General features: G+C 43.2%; 1 protein-coding gene across 1 annotated transcript in view; it reads left to right on the top strand.

Moving 5' to 3' along the window:
- The window catches only part of LOC311244690 (eukaryotic translation initiation factor 4 gamma 2-like), a 64184-nt gene that overhangs the window by 29877 nt on the left and 12846 nt on the right, over nt 1-21461 (top strand). Inside the window, exons 12-18 of the mRNA XM_084334333.1 lie at nt 5434-5575; nt 8906-9069; nt 10845-10958; nt 11280-11402; nt 15077-15181; nt 18195-18410; nt 18810-19068. Coding sequence (XP_084190459.1) covers nt 5434-5575; nt 8906-9069; nt 10845-10958; nt 11280-11402; nt 15077-15181; nt 18195-18410; nt 18810-19068 — 1123 coding nt within the window. The remainder of the gene's footprint in view (nt 1-5433; nt 5576-8905; nt 9070-10844; nt 10959-11279; nt 11403-15076; nt 15182-18194; nt 18411-18809; nt 19069-21461) is intronic.

Raw genomic sequence — 21461 nt, 5'->3', positions numbered from 1 at the left:
CTGTTCCCTAAGCTAAATGCACGCACGGAGACAAAAAAGGTATGTATCTTCTTGTGAACTCCAGGGAAGATGTTAAATAAGCTAATTTCCCAAAATGTTGGAGTTTTCCTTTAAGCCCTGACCCCTATTTTCTTAAAATCCGCCTAAAATACAAGTAAATGGAATATTGCTCCACTTCTACAAGGTCCATTTGCATGTTCTTGGTATCTAGGGACATCTATGGACCTCAGTGAATGTATTCCCAGTGTCAGAAATATTGTGTCTATTATAGGGCTGGGCGATAAAACGATAACTATCACGATAAATTATTTCCTCGAAATAAACATGAAACGTGGTCGCAAAGTTTCGATATATTGATTTTCCAAGCTTGGATATGAGCACACGCACTAACAACCAATCAGTGAAGGAGATGGCGACAGCGAAGGAGACCCGCGGTGCACCTCTGGGTAGTAAACAAGGCTGGCTAGGATCATTAGCTTGCACGCCGCTATTTTATAGTTTACGTGCGGAGTGGGTGTGTGACGTGAATTCTGAGGCCACGGTTAGAATAGTGTGTGGTATGCGGTGGACGTCGTTGCAATGTATTGGGGCGGAATGGAGTGTTTTAGGGTGATAGTTAGTACATTGGAAACAAGGCTGGCTAGGATCATTAGCTTGCACGCCGCTATTTTATAGTTTACGTGCGGAGTGGGTGTGTGACGTGAATTCTGAGGCCACGGTTAGAGTAGTGTGGGGTATGCGGTGGACGTCGTTGCAATGTATTGGGGCGGAACTGAGTATTTTAGGGTGATAGTTAGTACATTGTCATGGGATACACCGCTTGCTCTGGCTAACTGTTAGTTCCATTCTTATAATGCATATGATCCAGTGGCGGTAGGTTGCCCCCTGATGGAATATAATAATCTATGCACTGGTGCATACTGATGACGACATCAACTCAAGACATTCGCAGCAGCAAAACAAGCGAGTCTATTAACACTTTGTATGCCACTCACGGCTTTTCTCGGGTTTACCCCCCGACCGTTGAATGCCATGTCACGAGTATTCTGTTTTTTTTTTTCAATTAATTTTTTATTAGCGATCTGAAATCATAATGCATCACGCGAGCCTACCGTTGGAGATCCAGGGACCGCCGGCGCTCAGATGTGAAAAAAGCGCCCCTATCGTCTCCCAGATGGTAAATCACCCTTTTGGAATCGACTCAATGAAAGTGAATGGGGGAACGGATTTCTGACTCCACATTTTACTTCTCACTGATGCAGCCGGGGTCTACCAGAGTTCATTCTGGAGCCTCTGAGCCACGGCGAATATGGGTTATACTGTACACACGATGGATCAATACAATTATCGATTTTTTTCGAATGGCGATCGGAAAAACCCATTTGTATACCATCTGACCTCGGGTAAGGAATCTTTGTTATCAGTGTTGGGATAATCTGACTCGTTTTCACGGATATATAAGCGTATATGTGATATGGCTGTTTTGCCTGTAAAAGCCATGAAAAAATAAGAGCGGCGATTTATCAGCGCACGGCACGAGCGTGCGTGCGCACACATATACTATCGATCATCTAGCGTTTATTTGAAAACTATTCATAAATAGGCCGACAAATGACAACGTTCTGGAATATTCCAGTAAAAGGCGATTATCATAGGCATGGGTTGTTTTTCCCCCGAAAACGGGTGATTTTCAAAATGCTATCAAACGGAAATGACAAACATAGATTAGGTGATATTAACGTTAACATTGGGAGTGGATGGTGGCATTCCAGCCGGGCATAAGAAGTTAATTAAACTTGACAGAAATTATATCGACGATATAATTTTTATAATTTTATCGCGATAAAGTTTTTGGCCATATTGCCCAGCCCTAGTCTATTACTAGGCTTGCTTAAATTTTGATGAAACAAAGGAGAATATTAATTATGATTTTTCTTTGCATCTTTGACGGTGAAGAACACCATGCTAATAATGACCAGACATGAAAAACTGCCACTGATCTCGTTCAGTACCTTCTTGAGATCACGTGTACAAAAAATCTAAGGAAATGAATAAAGGGAAGATGATTAAACAGGTTTTGAAGATGCAGTACTGAATTCTCCCATTCGGGCTGATGCAATTTGAAATATTATTATAGAATAGCAGGTTTATAAATTACCTATTACATGGCGTTTTAACATTCGCTGAAATGCTTGATTGTGATTGGTCAATAGCCCCTGACGGCGGTGAATTATTTTTCGATAACCACCGGTGATTATTGTTTTTCGCAGCTGGAGCAATCAAGCCCACTGACACACACTGTTTCAGTACAATCAGACACACCTGCCGGCGATAATAATAATCACTTTATTTGGGCTGACAGAGCCACAGAACAACTGCGTCTGCATTTGATCTCGTCTTGTCGATGGTGTAAAATGAATTAGGTATATTGTTAATAAGCGGGATAATGTATAGCTATACTCGGTTATTGTCGCAAAATAATTTACCTTCACTGACTCCTCGGCGAGGCGCCTCGGTGTTCTAAACTCTGTCGGCCAATTATTTTGTGACAATGACCTCGCTATACATTATCCCTTACTTATTATAGCCAATTCGTACATTTATCTTTCAAATTCCAGAGTTCAATTTGGATTTAGTATCACCAGGCGTGCATAAGAACTAGGGGTGTAAAGGTACACGTATCCGAACCGTTTCAGTGTACTGTACCGAACGGATGTGTACCGAACGAATACAACGGTATGTTAACCACTAACGACCGCCCACTGGGGGCTGTTTTCACAATCTAATATAATAATTATAATTAATATTATTAATTTCAATATAGAATATTCGTTGACAGCCCCACAAGTACAATTAGTTACTGCACACTACATCGTCCCTGAGTGGAACATGGAAAGCCAAACTTTCCCCCACTGTACTGAAAACCCGTACAGGGCCTTGACTTCAAAACAGAGGTATGTACCGTACCGTGGTTTTTGTGTACCGTTACACCCCTAATAAGAACAGATGATGAAATCGAGTGCTGCCATTTTTAAACTGATTTCAAATCTGATTGTTGCTAAATGCTCAAAATGGGGGAAACAAACTAACTGCGCTCCAATATATGCCAATAACGTTCAGTTTTGTGGTATATTACCAGAGTAATAAGAGATATAAAAAAAATCATACAGAACCCATTTGCTTTTTTTTACCTAGTGGCATCTGTGAAGTGTATTTTTGAAAAGTTCCAATGCTCATTGAAAGCCCTGGATGTCCTCTTCAAAATGGCATCAAAAAAACTATAATTACAGATGGTACATTTTTCAAAATGGCGGACTTTCGCGATCACAACAGAAAAACTAAATCGATCTACCGTGATTGCCGGACAATAAGCTGCACCTTTTTACCCATGTTTTCAACCCTGCGACTTATACAACGATGCGGCTAATCTATGGATTTTTACAGCGAACGGCCACCAGTGGCGCTCTCGCAGGTGTCTAGTGGACACCTGCGGCTTATAGTCGGGTGCGGCTTGTATATGTACACTTATTTTTCATTCTATATCTAGCTGGTGTGGCTTATACGGTAATAACACTTTAACCTATTGGTCAACTAACGTATAACTGCTGTTGTGACATGGTTATAATCTTTATACTTAACACTTTGGCTGCCATGGGTTAAATTCATTATCAACCGTAGGTTGCCGGCTCTATTTGTCTATAGAGAAAGTCTCCTTCTTTGCAGGGCTATAACTTTTTAAATTCTATTGCTACATTGCCATTATTAGGGCCCATTCAAAGTCCTATATGTATTGTTCATTGTGTAGCAACGTTAAACTTTTTCATTCACATATTCATAGTAAAGTATGGTCTAATGTATAAGTATGTTTTCATCTCTTTCTGCAGCTTTCTCCAGAACGTGATCTATAGCCCCAAATACATTATATTGATGATGCAATACAGTTTTGGCAATCAGCGCGATATAAAAAATTCCAACTAGACTTACTTCTAGAAGTTACTACACGTCATCTGATGTTGACCGGATGGGCTAGGGGGCGTTTATAATTCCGTGGGCAGCGTTATACCAATCATCTAATGTGGGTCAAATGTTGATAATAGCAGTTAGTATCGAAGACGGTAACTTTACACGCTAAAACTCACCCCAGTCTCCGTGTGCCGTTGGGCGATCATTGTAGAGTAGAAATTTTATCATTATGGGATGTAGATTTACCCGGTCCATCTCCAGCTTGTATAATGGTATATACGTCCAAATCATGTTGTTTATCGAGTTATTGGCAATCGATCGCTATGTAGTGTGTCGAGATCGAGTCCCGGGACCTATTAGCGAGTGCCCGGAAGTAATACGGCCGTCCAGCACAACCGCTACGGCACTTCCTGTTAAGCGATTGCGCCGATCGGCCACCAGATGGCGCTCCTGAACCGCCGGAGAGCTCAGTGGGTCCTCCTGGTGGATCTCAGGCCAGCGGAGGGGACATATGAATCCGATCCCAGATTTTTGAAATATTGATATTAAAGACGCTGTAAGGCGTCTTCGGCAACTTGAGCATGGCCGGGAATGACGTGTTTAGGCGTTTCCCGGCACCCAAAGTGTTAAAGGGGAACTATTTTACTATTTCTTTCACTATTTGGGCACTTACACAATTCCTGTGAGTTTATGGAACACCTCTGTAATTTCTTATTTTTTTTAATTCATTGTTTTGTATTTCTAATCAAGTCCTCAAAAACAGCATTTTTCTACCTCAAGATCTTAAGCCGTTTTGAGCCTGGGCTCCAACCACGGTGGGAACTGTGTGGAGTGAGTCTCAGCAGTGTCTCATGCAGCCGAGTATCTGACATCACAAATCAGCACATTTATAAATCGGCCATTTATAAGATGGTTCCCCTTTAAATACGTTCAACGATAATTTTGTCAGACAGTCTGTAGAGCTTGATTTATGACTGTCATTTGCGGTCCGCCCCCGGACTGCACGGGCGGAAGAGGTTAAGCTCTATTCACACACAGGACTTACTATTACGCAAGGACCCATAGCAATAGAAAATGACCCCTCGACCTCTGTAATTTCCAGATGCATGGGATACATTTTTAGAGGTTGTCCTGAGATTGAACTTGACGCATAGTTTTGACCATGTTTGAATGCGTAAGTTAACATTATTGTTTCAAATGCCACCTCAAACTTAATTCAGAACAATGCCCAAATGCACTGCCTGATCATGCACTTAAATGTTTTTTCAATGATTAATCAAATCTAGGACAATCCAGCAGGGGGGGGAATTAACTGCAGAACAGGCTACTGTAGCCTATGTGGATGAACATTTCTTTTCATTCTTTTCCGTTCAGTTCAGTTTAATTTAGAAGTTTGCATTGAAAACGCTTTCCTGGCTTTTCGACCATAGACTACAGCTCGCTCTGTTTCTTGTGTGGTCCTTCCTGCAGGATTTGGGTGTTTTCATTCCGGCTGCCATGTCTCACGGGATGAGGATGGACTTCTTCCTAGAAGGCGCCTTCATGCCCAACCGACTGAAACTGGACAGGGAGACTCTTGGGGGATTGGCGGATATGTTTGGACAGATGCCAGGTAGTAGTCTCTTCCTGTGACCCAGTCTTTGCCTGTATAACTATTGTATATCTGCAATATAAATGTAATAAGTAATGCTGATCATTAAAAGGTAGCAATGAGGCTGAGGTGTTGGATGAGTGAATGGCAGGACCAGATTATTTTTTCTTTATTTATATATTTTTAAGGGGGGAGAATTTGTATTTTATTTATTTAGATCTATTTTCTTGATTTTAATATGTTATAAGTGTATGTATGCATGTTTTTGTTTTAAAATAATAAATACAATTATTATTTTTACAAAAATAAATTAAGCAAGACGATGTAATCCTTTTTTATTCCACAATGTGACGCCACCTTCCCTTTAGCAGCCATTTTGTGTCCATCCTCATATGCATCCCTTTTAACTCATTGACCGCCACGCTGTTTTCCCATCTCTACTCGATGGCACCAGCGTTATTGACTATTTTCGCGATGTTTGCAGACTCATCGTGTGTTCTGTATTATAGCTATGGAGACAATAGTATGGCTCATTTGACAGGCATTGGGTCTCATTCCCAAATATTTTCCAAAGACTTCTCTTAGGGCAACCATCTTGGAACCGACAGACAGAATCGACGACAAGTTCACTCTGATGCCCCAACGCGTGGGGAAGATGTCTTAAGTGGCTCAAACGATCACAGCTGGTATGCCGGCGATGAGGAATGTCACTATGAACGCGCGTTCCCGTCTAGGTCAGACATGCCTCCGAGAGCTCCTTATAAGCCAGGCTCTGCCATGTGCAAATGGAATCACAAAAAGTCGAGAGTTTAGACACACCTGTCCAGCTCATTAAATGCAACTGATGCATGCAGCCGTGTAAAAATGGTTAGATTAATGTATTGTCGTCATATACAGGCTACTACAGCTCGTGGGCCACCTGCCGTAGCGCACACACACGCTCGCAGTACTGTATAGTCTACATGCGTAATGAATGAACGCAGTAGGCTTATATTATTCTAATGACTTGTTTTATTAGGAAATTGCATAGATTCACCAACCCCGGAGCTGTGAGCTGGATTCGCCTGTTCGAATCCAGCTCACAGCTCCGGGGTTGTCACCAGCTTGGCTGGCCGTCCTCACTAATACATTGGCTGTATTAGAGGGTGGGAGAAGCTGGCGGGGTGGGTCCGGGTCGTTGTAAACAGCGACTCCTACAGTTCGGTCGGGGCGCCTGCTAAGCGCGGATAGGACTTGAGGGGGATAGTGTGATCCTCTCACACGCTACGCCCTCTCAATGAGAATCCGCGCTGCCAGGTGAAAATAAGCGGTGATTGGCTGCACGTGTGTCGGAGGAAGCACGTGGTAGCCTCCACTCTCCCAGATGATCTGACTGTGGGGGGTAAGTGCGCAGCGACCAGGAAGGGACTGGGAATTGGCATACGACTAACATTGGGATGGGAGAGTCGCTGTCCACAACGTCCAATCCCCACCCACCGGCTTTCCCACCCTCTAACACTGCCAATTGTGTTAGTATGACGGCCGGCCAAGCCGGTAGCAACGCCGAGAGCTGGGCTCGAACCCAGCATCTCCTGCGTTAGTGGCGAGCGCCTTGCTTACTGCGCCACTCAGCCGCCCTTGTGTTTGAGTAATTATACATTTGTCCAAAATAGCTGGTTCAGATATGGTTAATCCAGCTGCCCTGTGATCAGATGAATCCATATTATTTATTTTTCCGACATCAAATGCATAATCTTTTATCGTACAAATATTGTCATATTTATTGAAATTTTTATTAATTAATTCCAAGGAGGCTTGTAGGGTTGACCTGAAGGAATCACTATGATTCCTCCCAATTAAAGCCATTAAGAACATGGAGCACACACTCTGTCAAGTTAAGTGTGCTCCTCAGCACTCGTAAATTCTGCTCTCAGCCACGGCCGAATCCAATTTTAGGGACGTTTGGGGAATCTCTCTACCAGCCCTAATATGTCGCAAATCGGCCTGAGCGCAAATTTCTTGTCGTAAATCCGTTGGGGAATGAGACCCATTGTTTATAGTCAAACACTGACTAACCAGTTAATTTCTACATACTTTAGTTTGTGCGCTATTCCATGCTAAACATCGCCCCTTTCCAAAATAATCCAGTCTTTTTTTCTAGATTATGAGATATGACGTGTTTTATGCATTATGCCCAATCGTTCGGGTTGCTCGCCTGAAACTCCAAATATTTCCAAATCAAAGGTATATACCTATATATGTTTCTTCACAAAATCATCAAGGGGGGGGGGGGGGGGGTAATTTTACCTTGAAACTGCGATCGTTACCAAAAGCATGTTTTAGGTTCTGTAAAATATGACACTGATCGGTACAAAAGCATGTTTTAGGCAGCTCCGAGCGAGTGTTTAGAATGGGGCTCAAAGGAAAAAGATCAAAGGATCTAAAAACAAGAACTCGTTTTTGGCGTTCAACCGTTGGCGACGAAACACGAATACTCGTTTTTGGCGGCCAATGAATTAATAGAATTTGACACAAAATGGTGCAAGTAATATATCAAGCACATATCAAGATTGGTAATGGTAAATGGCTGTTTTTTTTTTATATAGCGCTTTTTAATTTTTTTTATTTGATCTTTTCCCTCCCTTTTCTCGTTTTTCTCTCCCCAATGTTAGTCGTTATGACAATTCCCAATCCCCTTCCTGGTCGTTGCGCACTCTACCCCCTACCGTCGGTCTGGGAGGGTGGAGACTGTCGCATGCTTCCTCCGACACATGTGTACCCAGTCCACCACTTCTTTTCACCTGGCAGCGCGGACTCTCACTGGGAGAGTAACGTGTGGAAGGTCACACTACCTCCCTCCAGATCCTTCCCTCGCTGTGCAGGCGCCCCGACTGAACTGTAGGAGTTGCTGTTTACAACGACCCGGACCCACCCACCGGCTTCCCTCCCGCTGACTGCCAATCGAGCCAGTATGACGGCCGGCCAAGCCGGAGCGGAGGCAACGCTGACAGCCGGATTCGATACCAGTGTCTCTTGCGTTGGTGACGAGTGCTTAGTCCGCTGCGCCACCCTTTATATAGCGCTTTTATCCAAAGCGCTTTACAATTTGTTACTCACATTTCATTCACACACCGACGGCGGAGGCAACCATGCAAGGTGCCAACCTGCTCATCGGGAGCAATTAGGGGTTAAGTGTCTTGCTCAAGGACACATCGACACGCTGCCCGGGAGGAGCAGGAATCGAACCGGGAACCTCCGGATTGCCAGATGACTGCTCTACCTCCTGAGCCACAAAGAAGGTAGTAATGATGACGTGTTGGCAAATCTGGACATCAATTGTACTAAGAATGTCTTTGTAACTCGTCTCCCCAGGCATTGGGATTGGGACGGGTCCGGGTGTCATTCAGGACCGGTACTCTCCCACTCTGGGACGCCATCGCACCAATCCACTCTTCAATGGCCACAGTGGCCACATCGCCCCCCCGCCACCGTCCCAGTTCGACATGGGGGCCAAGCCTTTTGTCAAGTCCAACCAGGTAATTTAAATAAAATAATAGCTCTACATTCCGATAGTCCCTCCACTCTGCAGTAAACACAAAATACATTTTCTGTTATCTTGTTCCCACTGTATCAGGACGGCGAACTCCACACTGCAAAAATAAGAAATAAAAACTAGTTGTGTAAGCGAATATGTGCTTGAAATATAATAATCTGCCAGTGCAGTAAGCAAATTTTACTTGGCAAGAATTCTTGAAATAAGTACAAATAAATATATAGGGTTCTCTCTCCTGATTGGATGAAGTGGGAACGGGATATCAGTGATGGCTGTTGGAATGTAGAGCTACTTAACACTTATTTTAAAGGCCAACCTTCATGTTGTATTTTTGTTCAATAAACAATGTGGACTAGGCCAACGGTGACTTTCATGAAGAAGGGGGAAAAAAGTATTGAAATTGACCCAGTTTTAGCATTTTTATCAAACATTTTGTCTGCCCAACACAATCACCACGCACATGGATATTTTAATCAATGGTTCATAACGTGCGCGTGTAATCGAAATGATCTCGTCACAACAGGTGCAGGGCACCAGGGGGCTCACCAGGGGGCTCAGAGAGTCACACACAGCTAGTGGCAGGCACTGCAGGCAGAGAGCCTTGCTACTACTAGTCGAATGAAAATGTATCTGTTTCATAGCCATCCATCTCTAAAGCTAACCACTATTTGTAAAAGCCACAACCACGTTACCATATTTGTAATAATGTAAATCATTGTGTCGTTGTACATATTGTGTATACACCGTTAGAAGCTAACATAGCTTAGCTTGGTAGCTATTGTGCTAACAACATATCCCGACGTCCGGCTCGCTGGCCGGCATGAACGCCGGACACAAAATGGTTCTCTCCTCTCTGTACACCCCCGTCCCCACGGGTACCCTGCCGGGGAGCCCATGTACGCGACAACGGCGGCAGCCGTAGGGTGCTCGAGCCCGCCGTAACGCTAGTGGTACACGATAGCTATGAGCTAACTAACGCTACAGGCTCAAACACCCTACGGCCGCCGCTGTTGTCGCGTCCCCAAGCTCCCCGGCAGGACACCCGCGAGAACGGGGGCACACAAAGAGGAGAGAACCACCCCAAATCGAGCACTCATGCCGGCCGACAAGCCGGATGCCGCGGCACGCACGGTGTTGGCACATAGTAGCCCACTGTGATGCACCGAGTGGGCCACCATTGATCAACATGCAGCGACGTGTAGCTTGCATGATGCGTGTGCAGTGCTTTGCCACACAGGTCTGAGAAGAGGACCTGCACATGATTTTACTCGTTCCCCAAACTCCTCTACATGCCCCGATCTCAAATGGTTCACGACAGTAGACATAATGCTAACGTTAGCCAGCGCCATATATCGAGTAGTACTATGACCCGGACGGGCATAAGGCATACGTTTCCTGAAGTGACGTCACGGCCGTGCTAGCGTCTGATAAGCTTTTAGATTCGGCTCATTAATATGCACCTGTTGTGACGTCGGTGTTTGATAAGCTTTTTTTATTCGCGCGTGCATGTTATTCGTGCGTGGACCTTTTTAACTCTTTTGGAGTGGCATTTCCGGTGTCAAATGGAAAAAAAATTATAATGAAATTATATACCAATGATGTAAACTACCCATAATTGATCAGTAGGGTTTAACCTGGATGTTGGGCTTTAACAAAAGAAATATTTTTTACTTTAGGTTTAATAAAACAGTATTTCCTTGGTATGTTGTAGCATTTATCTACCAAGGCCTGATCCCCCACACTATGATTCATTCCCAGGTTCAGAACCAGCATTTCCTCAACCAGAACCAGAACCACTCGGCTCAGCAGCAGGTCCAGTCCAAGGACATGGCTCCACGATTCAGCAAGAAAGGGCAGCTCAACGCAGACGAGGTAACCGCCAGGGATCCCCCCACCCGCCAGCGTCCGCTAACCAGAGACGTCATGGCCAGTGATTATAAAAAAGACGCGTTATTCTGAGGAGTACAACCAGCTGCCAGTCTTTCTTTCCCCCTCTTTCGCTCCGTCTCAATCTCCGCCTCTCCTATCTTCTTCCGCCTCTCCCCCTCTATTCTGTACTCAAACTGGTAACTGGTCCGCTGACTGCGATTATGAGGGCATGACGCGTGTTGATGCCTAAGTGACTATTTTGTTAAGAAACACGACTAACCCTAAATGTTGTTGTCTTGACATCCCTGGCGGCTCCACCGACAGATCAGCCTCAGGCCAGCCCAGTCGTTCCTCCTCAACAAGAACCAGGTGCTCCAGCCCCACATCCCCAACACGATCCCCCCCAGTGTCCAGCCCCCACGCACCCAGACCCCTCCACTTGGACAGGTAGGAGACGTGACCCCGCCTCAACGCTTTACTCTTAATTAAAGTTATTAGTAGTATTTGTTTTTTTTCATACGCATATTAATAATTAGGGATGGGTATCGTTAGGATTTTATCGATACTACTACTCTTATCGATGCTGCTTAACGGTTCGGTACTTTATACATACTCTTATTGGTTCTTTTTGATTATTTTGCAAATTCTTTTTTTATTAAGAACATAATCGACATTGCTTTATTATTCTTTTATATAACTATATTAGATATTACTGCACATGGCTACTTTTTGATCAATTAATACAAGCAGTCAGATAAATTAACTATTTTGGGACTTTCTATTTTATTTAGAAAGTACTTGAATCAGAATGTCCCACCCAATACCCAGCTGTTAAAAACGGTTCAATACTCCATTTTATTAGTAGAGGCTGTGACACTATTTCACCCTATCCTCTGTCATCTGTCATTGACCTAAAAAAAGCATTTGATACTATTAATCATGAAATTGGAGAGCTATGGGATCAGGGCGGTAGTATTGGACTGGGTGAGAAGCTATCTAAATAAAAGACAACAATTTGTGACTATGAGAAATTATAAATCTGAATGTTTGGACATTGCTTGTGGTGTCCCCCAGGGGTCAGTGTTGGGTCCAAAACTGTTCATCTTGTACATTAACGAGATATGTAAAGTATTCAATATATTTAAATGTATTTTATTTGCGTATGACACTAATCTTTTTTTTTCTGGTGAATGTCCAGCAGCTTTTAGAGGTCATCACATCTGAAATGAAGAAATTGAAGGAATGGTTTGATAGAAACAAATTATCATTGAACTTGAGCAAAACTAAAATTATGTTTGGAAACTGTAGATTGGATACTCGGGTACAAGTTAAAATAAGTGATGTGATTATTGAAAGTTTATGAAAATAAATTCCTAGGTGTAATAATGGACCATAAAATCTGTTGGAAACCTCACATAAAACATGTCCAATCTAAACTCTCACGAAGCATTTCAGTCATGAGTAAAGTAAAGCACATTCTGGATAGAAAATCACTCTACATTCTCTACTGTTCACTAGTTTTACCATATTTAAATTACTGTGCTGAAGTCTGGGGATTATAAGTCTACACTACAACCACTTTTTATACTACAAAAAAGGGCCATAAGGATAGTTCACATTGCAGGTTATCGTGATCACACTTAACATATTGTTTTTGGAGTCAAAGACATTGAAGTTAAATGATCTTGTGGAATTAAAAACGGCACAATTAATGTATAAAGCAAAAAGTCATGCACTTCCATGAAACATTCAAGAATTGTTCTTTGATAGGGAGGGTGGTTATAATCTGAGGGGAGAACACAATTTAAAAGTGCTAAATGTACGCACTACCATGAGAAGACACTGCATCTCGATATGTGGAGTGAAACTGTGGAACAGTCTAAATGTGGTGCTAAAGCAATGTCCAAACATGAGACAATTCAAACTGATGTATAAGGAAATGATGTTCACAAGGTACAGGGATGAGGAAGGGACTTGATATTCACGGGTGTTTACGTTTCTATTTGATTTCTTTCATGTTTTACATATATTTTTTTTGTTTTGCATATATATATATATAATATTTTTTTTTTCTTATGTTTTAAAATAGTACACATTTGAGTAGTGGAAAAGGGGTAGGATTAAATAAGTGTATACTTCTTCCTACTCCTTTTCGAACATGTAGATTGAGTTGTGTTTTGCTTTTGTTGTTTGTTTGAATATTGCATGTTCGAAATAAAGATTTCAAAAAAAAGAAAAGAAAAAAATCAAATCCTTCCTAGCTGCTATAGGGTGAAGGGACTTTGGGCTTGGCTGAGACCGGTGGTGGTAGAGGGAGGAGGGGTGGGCTGGGAAATGGTGGCTTCAGCCTGACTATCTATAAAAAGTTGTCATCTTTCAAATATATTTGTAGCTAAACAATTAGCTAAGCAATTATATTTTATTTATTAGCCTATTCGTAATAATTCGTTATTAGCCTAGCTAACTCCGTATCTGCAGTGGACGTGGATGCAGATGGAACACTGCGAGCAAAGCAGTCAAACGGCGCATTTCTGCACACTAATATTATGTTTTTCCAACCGATGTTTTTATAAATTGCTCGTATTACCACCCTTACTTGCAAATGTTTTGTTGCACTTTGTTGCACAACGACTCTCGTAAAGTATACCCATACTTTCGAGCGCGCTCTCTGCCATGATGAGCGCATGGAGAGCTTGTCTGTGTGCAGCGCGCTTCAGCAGCACGGAGCCACCGACTGGCACCTCCCTTAAGTACCCGTATGTGAGTGAGCGGATCGCGTCTAGTGTGTAATAATGGCTCGCTGCGTCTCGCTTCTCGTGCAGAGACCGAGAGGAGACATAGTTTGCAACGTTTAAATTCCTCTGGGAAAAAAAAACTCATAATTTCTAGAGTATCGATGGCAGTACCGATAACGTCTGAGCTTATCAATACTCTGTTTTTTTTCTACTTTAGTACCGGTTCCCGTTTAGAACCGGGGACCGGGGGGCAGCCCTATTAATAATAATCGCTTGTTTTGCTCTTGTCTTAGGGGAGGCTCCCACACAAGCCCCCTCAGGCTTTTGGACCTCTCCTGCGCACTGTCTAACTATTATTTGTATTTATATAATATTTAGTATTATATAACAAAAATAATATTTGAACAATAAAAAGTAAGGATGTGGGGCGCCCCAGTGGCGAACCACATAACGCGCTCAGCCGCGACACGGCCGACCCGCGTTCGACTCCCGAACCTGTCGTTATTTGCCGAATGTCTTCCCCCCACTCTGTCTCCCATTCCTCTTCTGTCTCTCTCTACTGGACTACCCAGTAGCAATAAAGCGATAAAACGTAAGTAAGGATGTTCGATATTGGCTTTTTTACCGATATCCCGATATTGTCCAACTCTTAATTACCGATATCAACCGATATCGATATATGCAGCAGTCTTTCCCACAGGATTGTCAGACTATGGTGGGTGAACCTCCGACCCTCTAGGGGGGTCCGGGGGCATGCCCCCCTTCCCGTAAAAATGTTTAAGTTAAATGCATCAATCTGGTGCACTTTGAGAGCAAAATAAAGAGGCTAGATCTATGATGAACTTTGTGCTCAAAACACAAAATCGACTAGAGCTTCCCAATCCTCTCCCAAGTATTTGTTAAATTCCACCACCAGCACACCTGATCAACTTAACTAGCCCTTCATTAGTTGAATCGGGTGTGCTGGTGGTGGAATTTAACAAATGCATGGAACGGCTGGGGTGCCTCGAGGAGAGGTTTGGGAACCACGGGACTAGAGCATCCATTTGAGCCATCAAAGAAATGAAGCAAAAGTGGTTACCTGTGTTGAACTAGTCTATTTTTTTGAAAATAAAAAAATATAGTGGATTACTATTACAACTACTACCACTGCCAATACTACTGATACATCCCTATTGGCAAACTTTATATTTAAACAATAATAATAAACAAAAAATTGGAAAACCGATACTGGTCATTTCCGATATTACATTTTAATATCTGTCGATAATATCGGACATCCCTAATAAAAAAGTATTTCAAATGAAATAATGGTGCTTTTTCTACCTCCAAGTGGTTTGATATGTTGGCGCTGTGTGGTAATTTAGTTGCCCTTTGCCCCTACAGCCTCCACAGCTTGGCCTCAAGATCAACCCGCCCCCCATCCAGGAGAAGCCCCAGAAGACTAACAAGAAACCACCACCTTCCAAGGAGGAGCTGCTAAAGACGACTGTAAATTAAACCTCATACTCTTCCATGGTTCTCAAAATAATCTTTTTAATATTCAATGCCGGAGCTTGGTGCCCCGGAACCCTGTTGCGTTAAATTATGGCTGTCTAATCTGCCCTTATCAATGACTTGTTTGCAGTCAACATTGTCGAAACTGATTGTTTTTTTATCGCTTCATTTTCGTTTTATAGCATTTTGAAAAGCCCTCGTTTTCAAGGAAAATATAAATATTCCGTGATAATCGCCCTTTACTGGAATATTCTAGAATACACAAACGTTGTAATTTTTCGGCCTATTTATTAATCGTTTTCAAATAAACGCTAGATTATCGATAGTATGTGTACGTATCAGGCCATGTGAGCGGCGCGCGGAGCGGAGTGGGTGGTTTTGACGTGAGCGACGGAGTGGGTGGTTTTTACGTGAGCGACTGAGTGGGTTTTAAAATGGGTCTGCGCGACGTCCGGAGCGAGAGTTCTCCGCTCCAATCCACTGCGGGCCACTCAGTGGTTTAACACTGATGTAATATACATGTAGTACAATGCCAAAGCAACAGATGGCGATGTACAAACATGAAGGCCATTTTCAACCAATGAGAAGGGTGAACCGTCACTCTCATCCTGTTAGAAAAAGTATATGACGCCATTGTTGTTGTCGTTAGCTTACATGCTAACGTTAATGGCAGCGACCATAGCATTGTGGCTAGGCTAGCTATCATCGCTTAGTAGAGCTATAAACAACGTTATTTAACATTGCAGAATGGGTACAATTACAATACGGCTCAATACAAACAATTGTTAAGGGGCCGAGTTAAATCTGCAGAGCGATGTGGAGCGGGGACCGGGGAGCGCTCGATTCAAGGTGAGCGAGCGGAGAGCGACTTGGGGGCGGGGTCAACATGAGCGATTAGCGGAGCGGAACAAGCAGTCAAGAGCGGATTTCTCGGCTGCGCCGATCCGCTCACGGGCCCTGGTACGTATGCACGCTATATAGGCGATCTGAAAAATCGATTCTCTTATTTCCTGATCGCTCGCACAGCCACACACACATGGGGGAAAAGCTTATATCTCCGTGAAAACAGGTCTGATTATCCTAAGACTGGTAAAATAGATTCCTTACCTGAGATCAGATGTTCTCCAAAAAGATTATTCCAATTCCTGATCGCCATTCCAAATATCGATCGCTTTTATTGATCCAACGCTACATACTGGACATATGTATTCCACGCTGTTCTGAGGGTCCATAATGAATCCGATCGGCTCGGGTTACATGCCCGAGAAGTAAAATGTGGATTCCGGATTTTTCTTTTCTCATCCATTTTCATTGAGTCCATTCCAAAAGGGTGCATTACCATCTGGGAGACGATGGGGGCGGTTTTTTTCCACATCTGAGCTCCTACAGGGGCTGCTGTACCAACGGGAGACTCGGTTGATGAAATATGAATTCAGATCGCTAATGAAACTATATTTGTCTTGGCTGGCACTCAAGAGGGGGGGCTGATCAAACGAGATGCCGTGGCTGGCATTCAAAGTGTTAAGAACCCCCCTAACTGATTACTGACACATTAGTCCCTTGACCCCCGTTTCATACGTTTTATTTGGCGTAATGGCCTGTCAAAAGATGTGAAAACTGTTGTGATGCCCTTTAATTGCCAATGAAGAAACCAATGACAACATGAAAAAGAATTAAAGGGGAACTATCTTATAAATGGCCTTTTCCTGTGGTTTGCATTGTTTTCTAGCAATGTGGGGTTGTACCAACACTGACTAGATGTGAAATCTCTAGCTACTACAGCTTCTTCAATTCAGCTCAGACAAGACCTCTCCACTGAACCAAGCCATTCAGAATTGACTCGCTATCCTACGTGGGCGGGGGGGGGGGGGGGGGGCATTTACACACTCCCGACTGCGTGTTGGGAAATGCATGCTCGCTCTCGGAGCTCTCCCCCCTCTCTCTCTCGCTCGTTCTCGGCTCTCTCTGTCGGCACTCACGTCAACCTGTTGCAAAATATCATAGCGCACACTCACACTCCCACACACAACTTGAAGCTCTCGCTGTGGAATATCTATCTCTTCTTCCTCGTATTCGGGGTCACACTCCAGATCGTAAATGTGTGGTTGAGCCATATCTTTTGTGTTCGTTTCACTTTGACGTTAGATTGGCCATAGAGTAGTATGGGCGCAGCTATTTGCTATTGTGCAGGTGGGTGTCTGTCACTCAAATCACATTTATGGGCGGAGCCCAGGCAAAAACAGCTTGGTTTTTGTAAGGGGAGAAAATGCTGCTCTAGAGGACTTGATTAGAAATACAAAACAATGGTTTTTCTTTTTCTTTAAAAAAAAAAAAAAAAAAAAACGTACAGATGTGTTCCATAGACTCACAGGAATTGTGTAAAATTGCCCAAATAGTTAAAGAAATGGTAAGATGGTTCCCCTTTAAAACAACTCGTTGATTCCAGTATCCTTGATCGACTTGGACGTTAGCAATAAATCGAATGATCCATTTTAAGAAAACACTATTAAAGGAAAGCCCTATAGGATATTGTTCCTTACTACAGTATCTTCTGCATAGTAAAAAGTCTTTATGTATTAAATTAATTCTCAATTTAAAGTATTAATAAGTTACATTTTCATTTCCACAGGTATAAAACATTTTCGGGGGGCAGCCCAGCTGTTGGGAGATTAAATATATTAATATATTAGATGTTTTTGTATTCAAGTTGTTGTTTTTTGCGGGGCTACCAGGAGCTTTGTGCGTCTGATGAGAGCTTGTATGGAAATGTGTGATTAAATTGCTGTGCAAGTGCAGCCACCAGTTCAGTGTTACTATGCGTTTCTTTTTGTTTTTGCTAGTATGGTTGGGAAATTGGTATTACATTTTTCTCTTAAGTGTTATTAAAAAGGTCTTAACTCTTAAATTTAACTTGTTGTAACCTGCAGATACCCTGTACAATTGAAATGCTCAGTCCTGAGAGAGAGTACAGCTGCTTACTTTCCTCTATCTTGTCCCCCCTCCTCAGGAGACGATCACGGTCGAGTATCTGAACAGCAAGAACCTGACTGAGGCGGTGAGCGGTGTGCGAGAGATGAAGCCTCCGAAGCACTTCCTGCCGGAGATGCTGAGCAAGATGGTGGTGTGTTCCCTAGACCGTCCGGACGAGGACAAGGAGCACGCCAGCACCCTCATCCACACCCTTCGCACAGAGGGGCTCGTCACCGGGGAGAACTTCATGCAGGTGCGCACGTTTTGGTGTTTGTATCGTGGCAAGAAGTGTAAAGGGGAAAATATGCCACCCATATTGAGAATTCACATAAAGTAAAGCCATAAATATTTGGACATTGACACAATTTTACCAAATGTTCATGTCCAAATCAGGTGAACATTGTAGGAATTACAACCATTTCTATGTGCCTTCCCATTTTTTTTAAGGGACCAAACGTAATTGGACAGCTGTTCCATCATTGTTTAATTTCAAGTCCATTGTGGTTCTGTACAGAGCCAAAGTGATGACACTTGTGTTGATGTCCAAATATTTATGGACCTGGCTGTATGTTATTCTACTGTGTATCGTCACCAAGCCTTGTGCGTTTTTATATTCACTGATGCTAATTCCTTGTAATTTCCTCCCAAACAGGCCTTCCTCACCGTGCTGGACCAGTGCCCTCATATCGAGGTGGACGTGCCCCTGGTAAAGTCCTACCTGGCCCAGTTCGCGGCCCGGGCCATCATATCTGAGCTGGTGAGCGTGGCGGAGCTGGCTCACCCCCTGGAGAACGGGACCCACTTCCCCTTCTTCCTGCTCTGCCTGCAGCAGACGGCCAAGCTGAAGGACCGCGAGTGGCTCACCGACCTCTTCCAGCAGAGCAAGGTCACCATGCAGAAGATGCTTCCCGGTACGTTCCTCGCCCATAGGAGCAGCTTGGCGGCACTTTTTTTATATACGTTTGGCAGTATTCACTTTTCAATTCAGTAAATCAAGGAAGTGGATTTTCTTTTCAAATCTTTTGGCATTAAAAGGTTGTACTACAACCTCATTAACACTTTCAGTGCCACCAGGGGGCGCACGACTTAGTGCTTGAATGCCACCATCGGCGCCAATGTTAACGTTAATATCGCCTAATCTATGTTTTAAATTATGGCTAATATACGGGTCTAATCTGCCCGTCGCTTATCAAAGAATAATTTTCCAGTCAGTGTTGTCAAGGCAGATTGGTTTTTTATCGCTTAATTTCTGTTTGAGAGCATTTTTAATCGTTTTCAAATAAACGCTAGATGATCAATAGTATACGTGCACGCACGCACGTTCGAGACGCGCGCTGATAATAGCCGATTTATTTCCTCATGGATTTTACAGTGAAACAGATGGAGCACATATCACAAAAAAGCTTATCTCCTCAAACGAGTCTGATTATCCTAACACTGATAACATAGATTCCTTACCTGACATCAGATGGTATCCAAATGGTATATTCCAATTCCTGATCACCATTCGAAAAAATCGATAAGTGTATAGATCTAACGTGTATACCAGGGGTCGCCAATTAGGTTTTGCGGCGGGCCAGATTTTCCCCAAGCCGTTGCTTCGCGGGCCAGGATCAAAAACAATGGCTAATTTAATATACTGATATTGAAAAAAGACAAACGTTTTTCTCTGGTCTGCATCCCCCAACAACCGTGTGCACTGCGCCGCACTGCACTGCACCCACTCTGCAATCCGCCAAACAAAGTTCTCACTCATCCATTCATTCATGAACAGCTCTCAGCTGTTGCAGATCAGCTTAACAATTGTGTGTATTGCGCCGTACTGTATTGTACCCATTCTGCAATCTGTTAAATAAAGTTTTCATTCATTCATTCATGAACAGCAGATCAGCTGTTGCAGATCACCGCGGCGGGTGATGAACAGATCAGAAGACAGAATGCATGAAAACACGACTCACCATACCTTGTTTGTTGTTCAGTCCTCCAAAATCCCTGCTAATGTTTGAAACATGTCACATATCCACTCGCCGCCCTCCAATTCCAGATTGGCGTTGAATGCAGCTACTTTATCTGCCAACTTGCCTCGTTGTTGTTGTTGTTGTCGCCACATATTATGCAGAGAGGACGTCGGCTCGGCACGCAAGAATCACCGACCTGTTGCAATAAACCCGTATTTTAAGTATGGCTCCTGTTTATTAAAAGAAGCGTTATATTTCCCTGTTGCATTTCCCTATCCAAAGATGTTTGTTTTGTTTTTTAACACATTTTGTTACTCGCTCCATCTCGAACGCGGAAGTGAAAGTTTGTTAGGGACTATTCCATTGGTTCTCCCAGTCCACGTGACCATTTCTAGCATTTCAATTGGCTATAGTGCTATTGATGACTACCGGTAGATAGATACAGCTTCACAATAAAAGACACCCTGGCGTCCCGAGTGAATATTTCCTGCGCGTAAAATAAATATCATATTCTCAAAATAATCTGACGGGCCAGAAATTATTGCTGGCGGGCCAATGTCGGCCCGCGGGCCGCCTATTGCCGATCCCTGGTGTATACAGTAGAACTCATGATCCGTGGGGCTCAGGGTATCCAGAATGAACTCTGGTAACCCCGGCTGTATCAGTGGACTGGAAAATGTGGACTGGAATATTTTTTTCCCCCCATCCATTTTCATTGAGTCCATTCCAAAAGGGTGATTTACCATCTGGGAGACGATAGGGGGCGCTTTTTTCACATCTGATCGCCAGCGGCCCTTGGGTAGGCTAGGGTAGGCTCGCGTGATGCAATATGATTTCAGATCGCTACAAAAAAATAATAATAATAATTCCGAGAAATCTCGTGAGTGGCTTTCAACGTAACTATCGTAAACACGAGTTTAGACGTGAGTGGCTCTCAAAGTGTTAAACAAGAATGGATATTCTATCATCAGCAACTAAATGGTAACCTTTTTCTTTTTATTGACCTATCTCAAACCCCGCTCTCTTGATCCTCCAATCACAACTGTTGCTGTTTGAGATGGGTCCATTTGATCCCATTTGAAACTGCTTTGCTCAATATAAGAAGGTGCTGGGAAATAAAAATGTAATTTAGACTACCGGTAGTTTTTTTTTTATTATTTTTTTCTATACATGTATACTTTCACAGACTCCAGGAAATTGTAGGACATTTTAGAAAATATACATATGTCCCATTTTAACCTCTTAACGCATTCAGTGCCAGCTATTAGACAGGACCTGCTGTAGCAATGCCAACGCTTTAAAAGATGAGTCACCTTGTTTGTAGAGCTAAATCTGGTATATTATAG

Source organism: Notolepis coatsorum, assembly GCF_963971535.1.
Source record: "Notolepis coatsorum genome assembly, chromosome: 18".
Taxonomy (NCBI): Eukaryota; Metazoa; Chordata; class Actinopteri; order Aulopiformes; family Paralepididae; genus Notolepis; species Notolepis coatsorum.
This window is presented reverse-complemented; position numbering and strand designations above follow the sequence as displayed.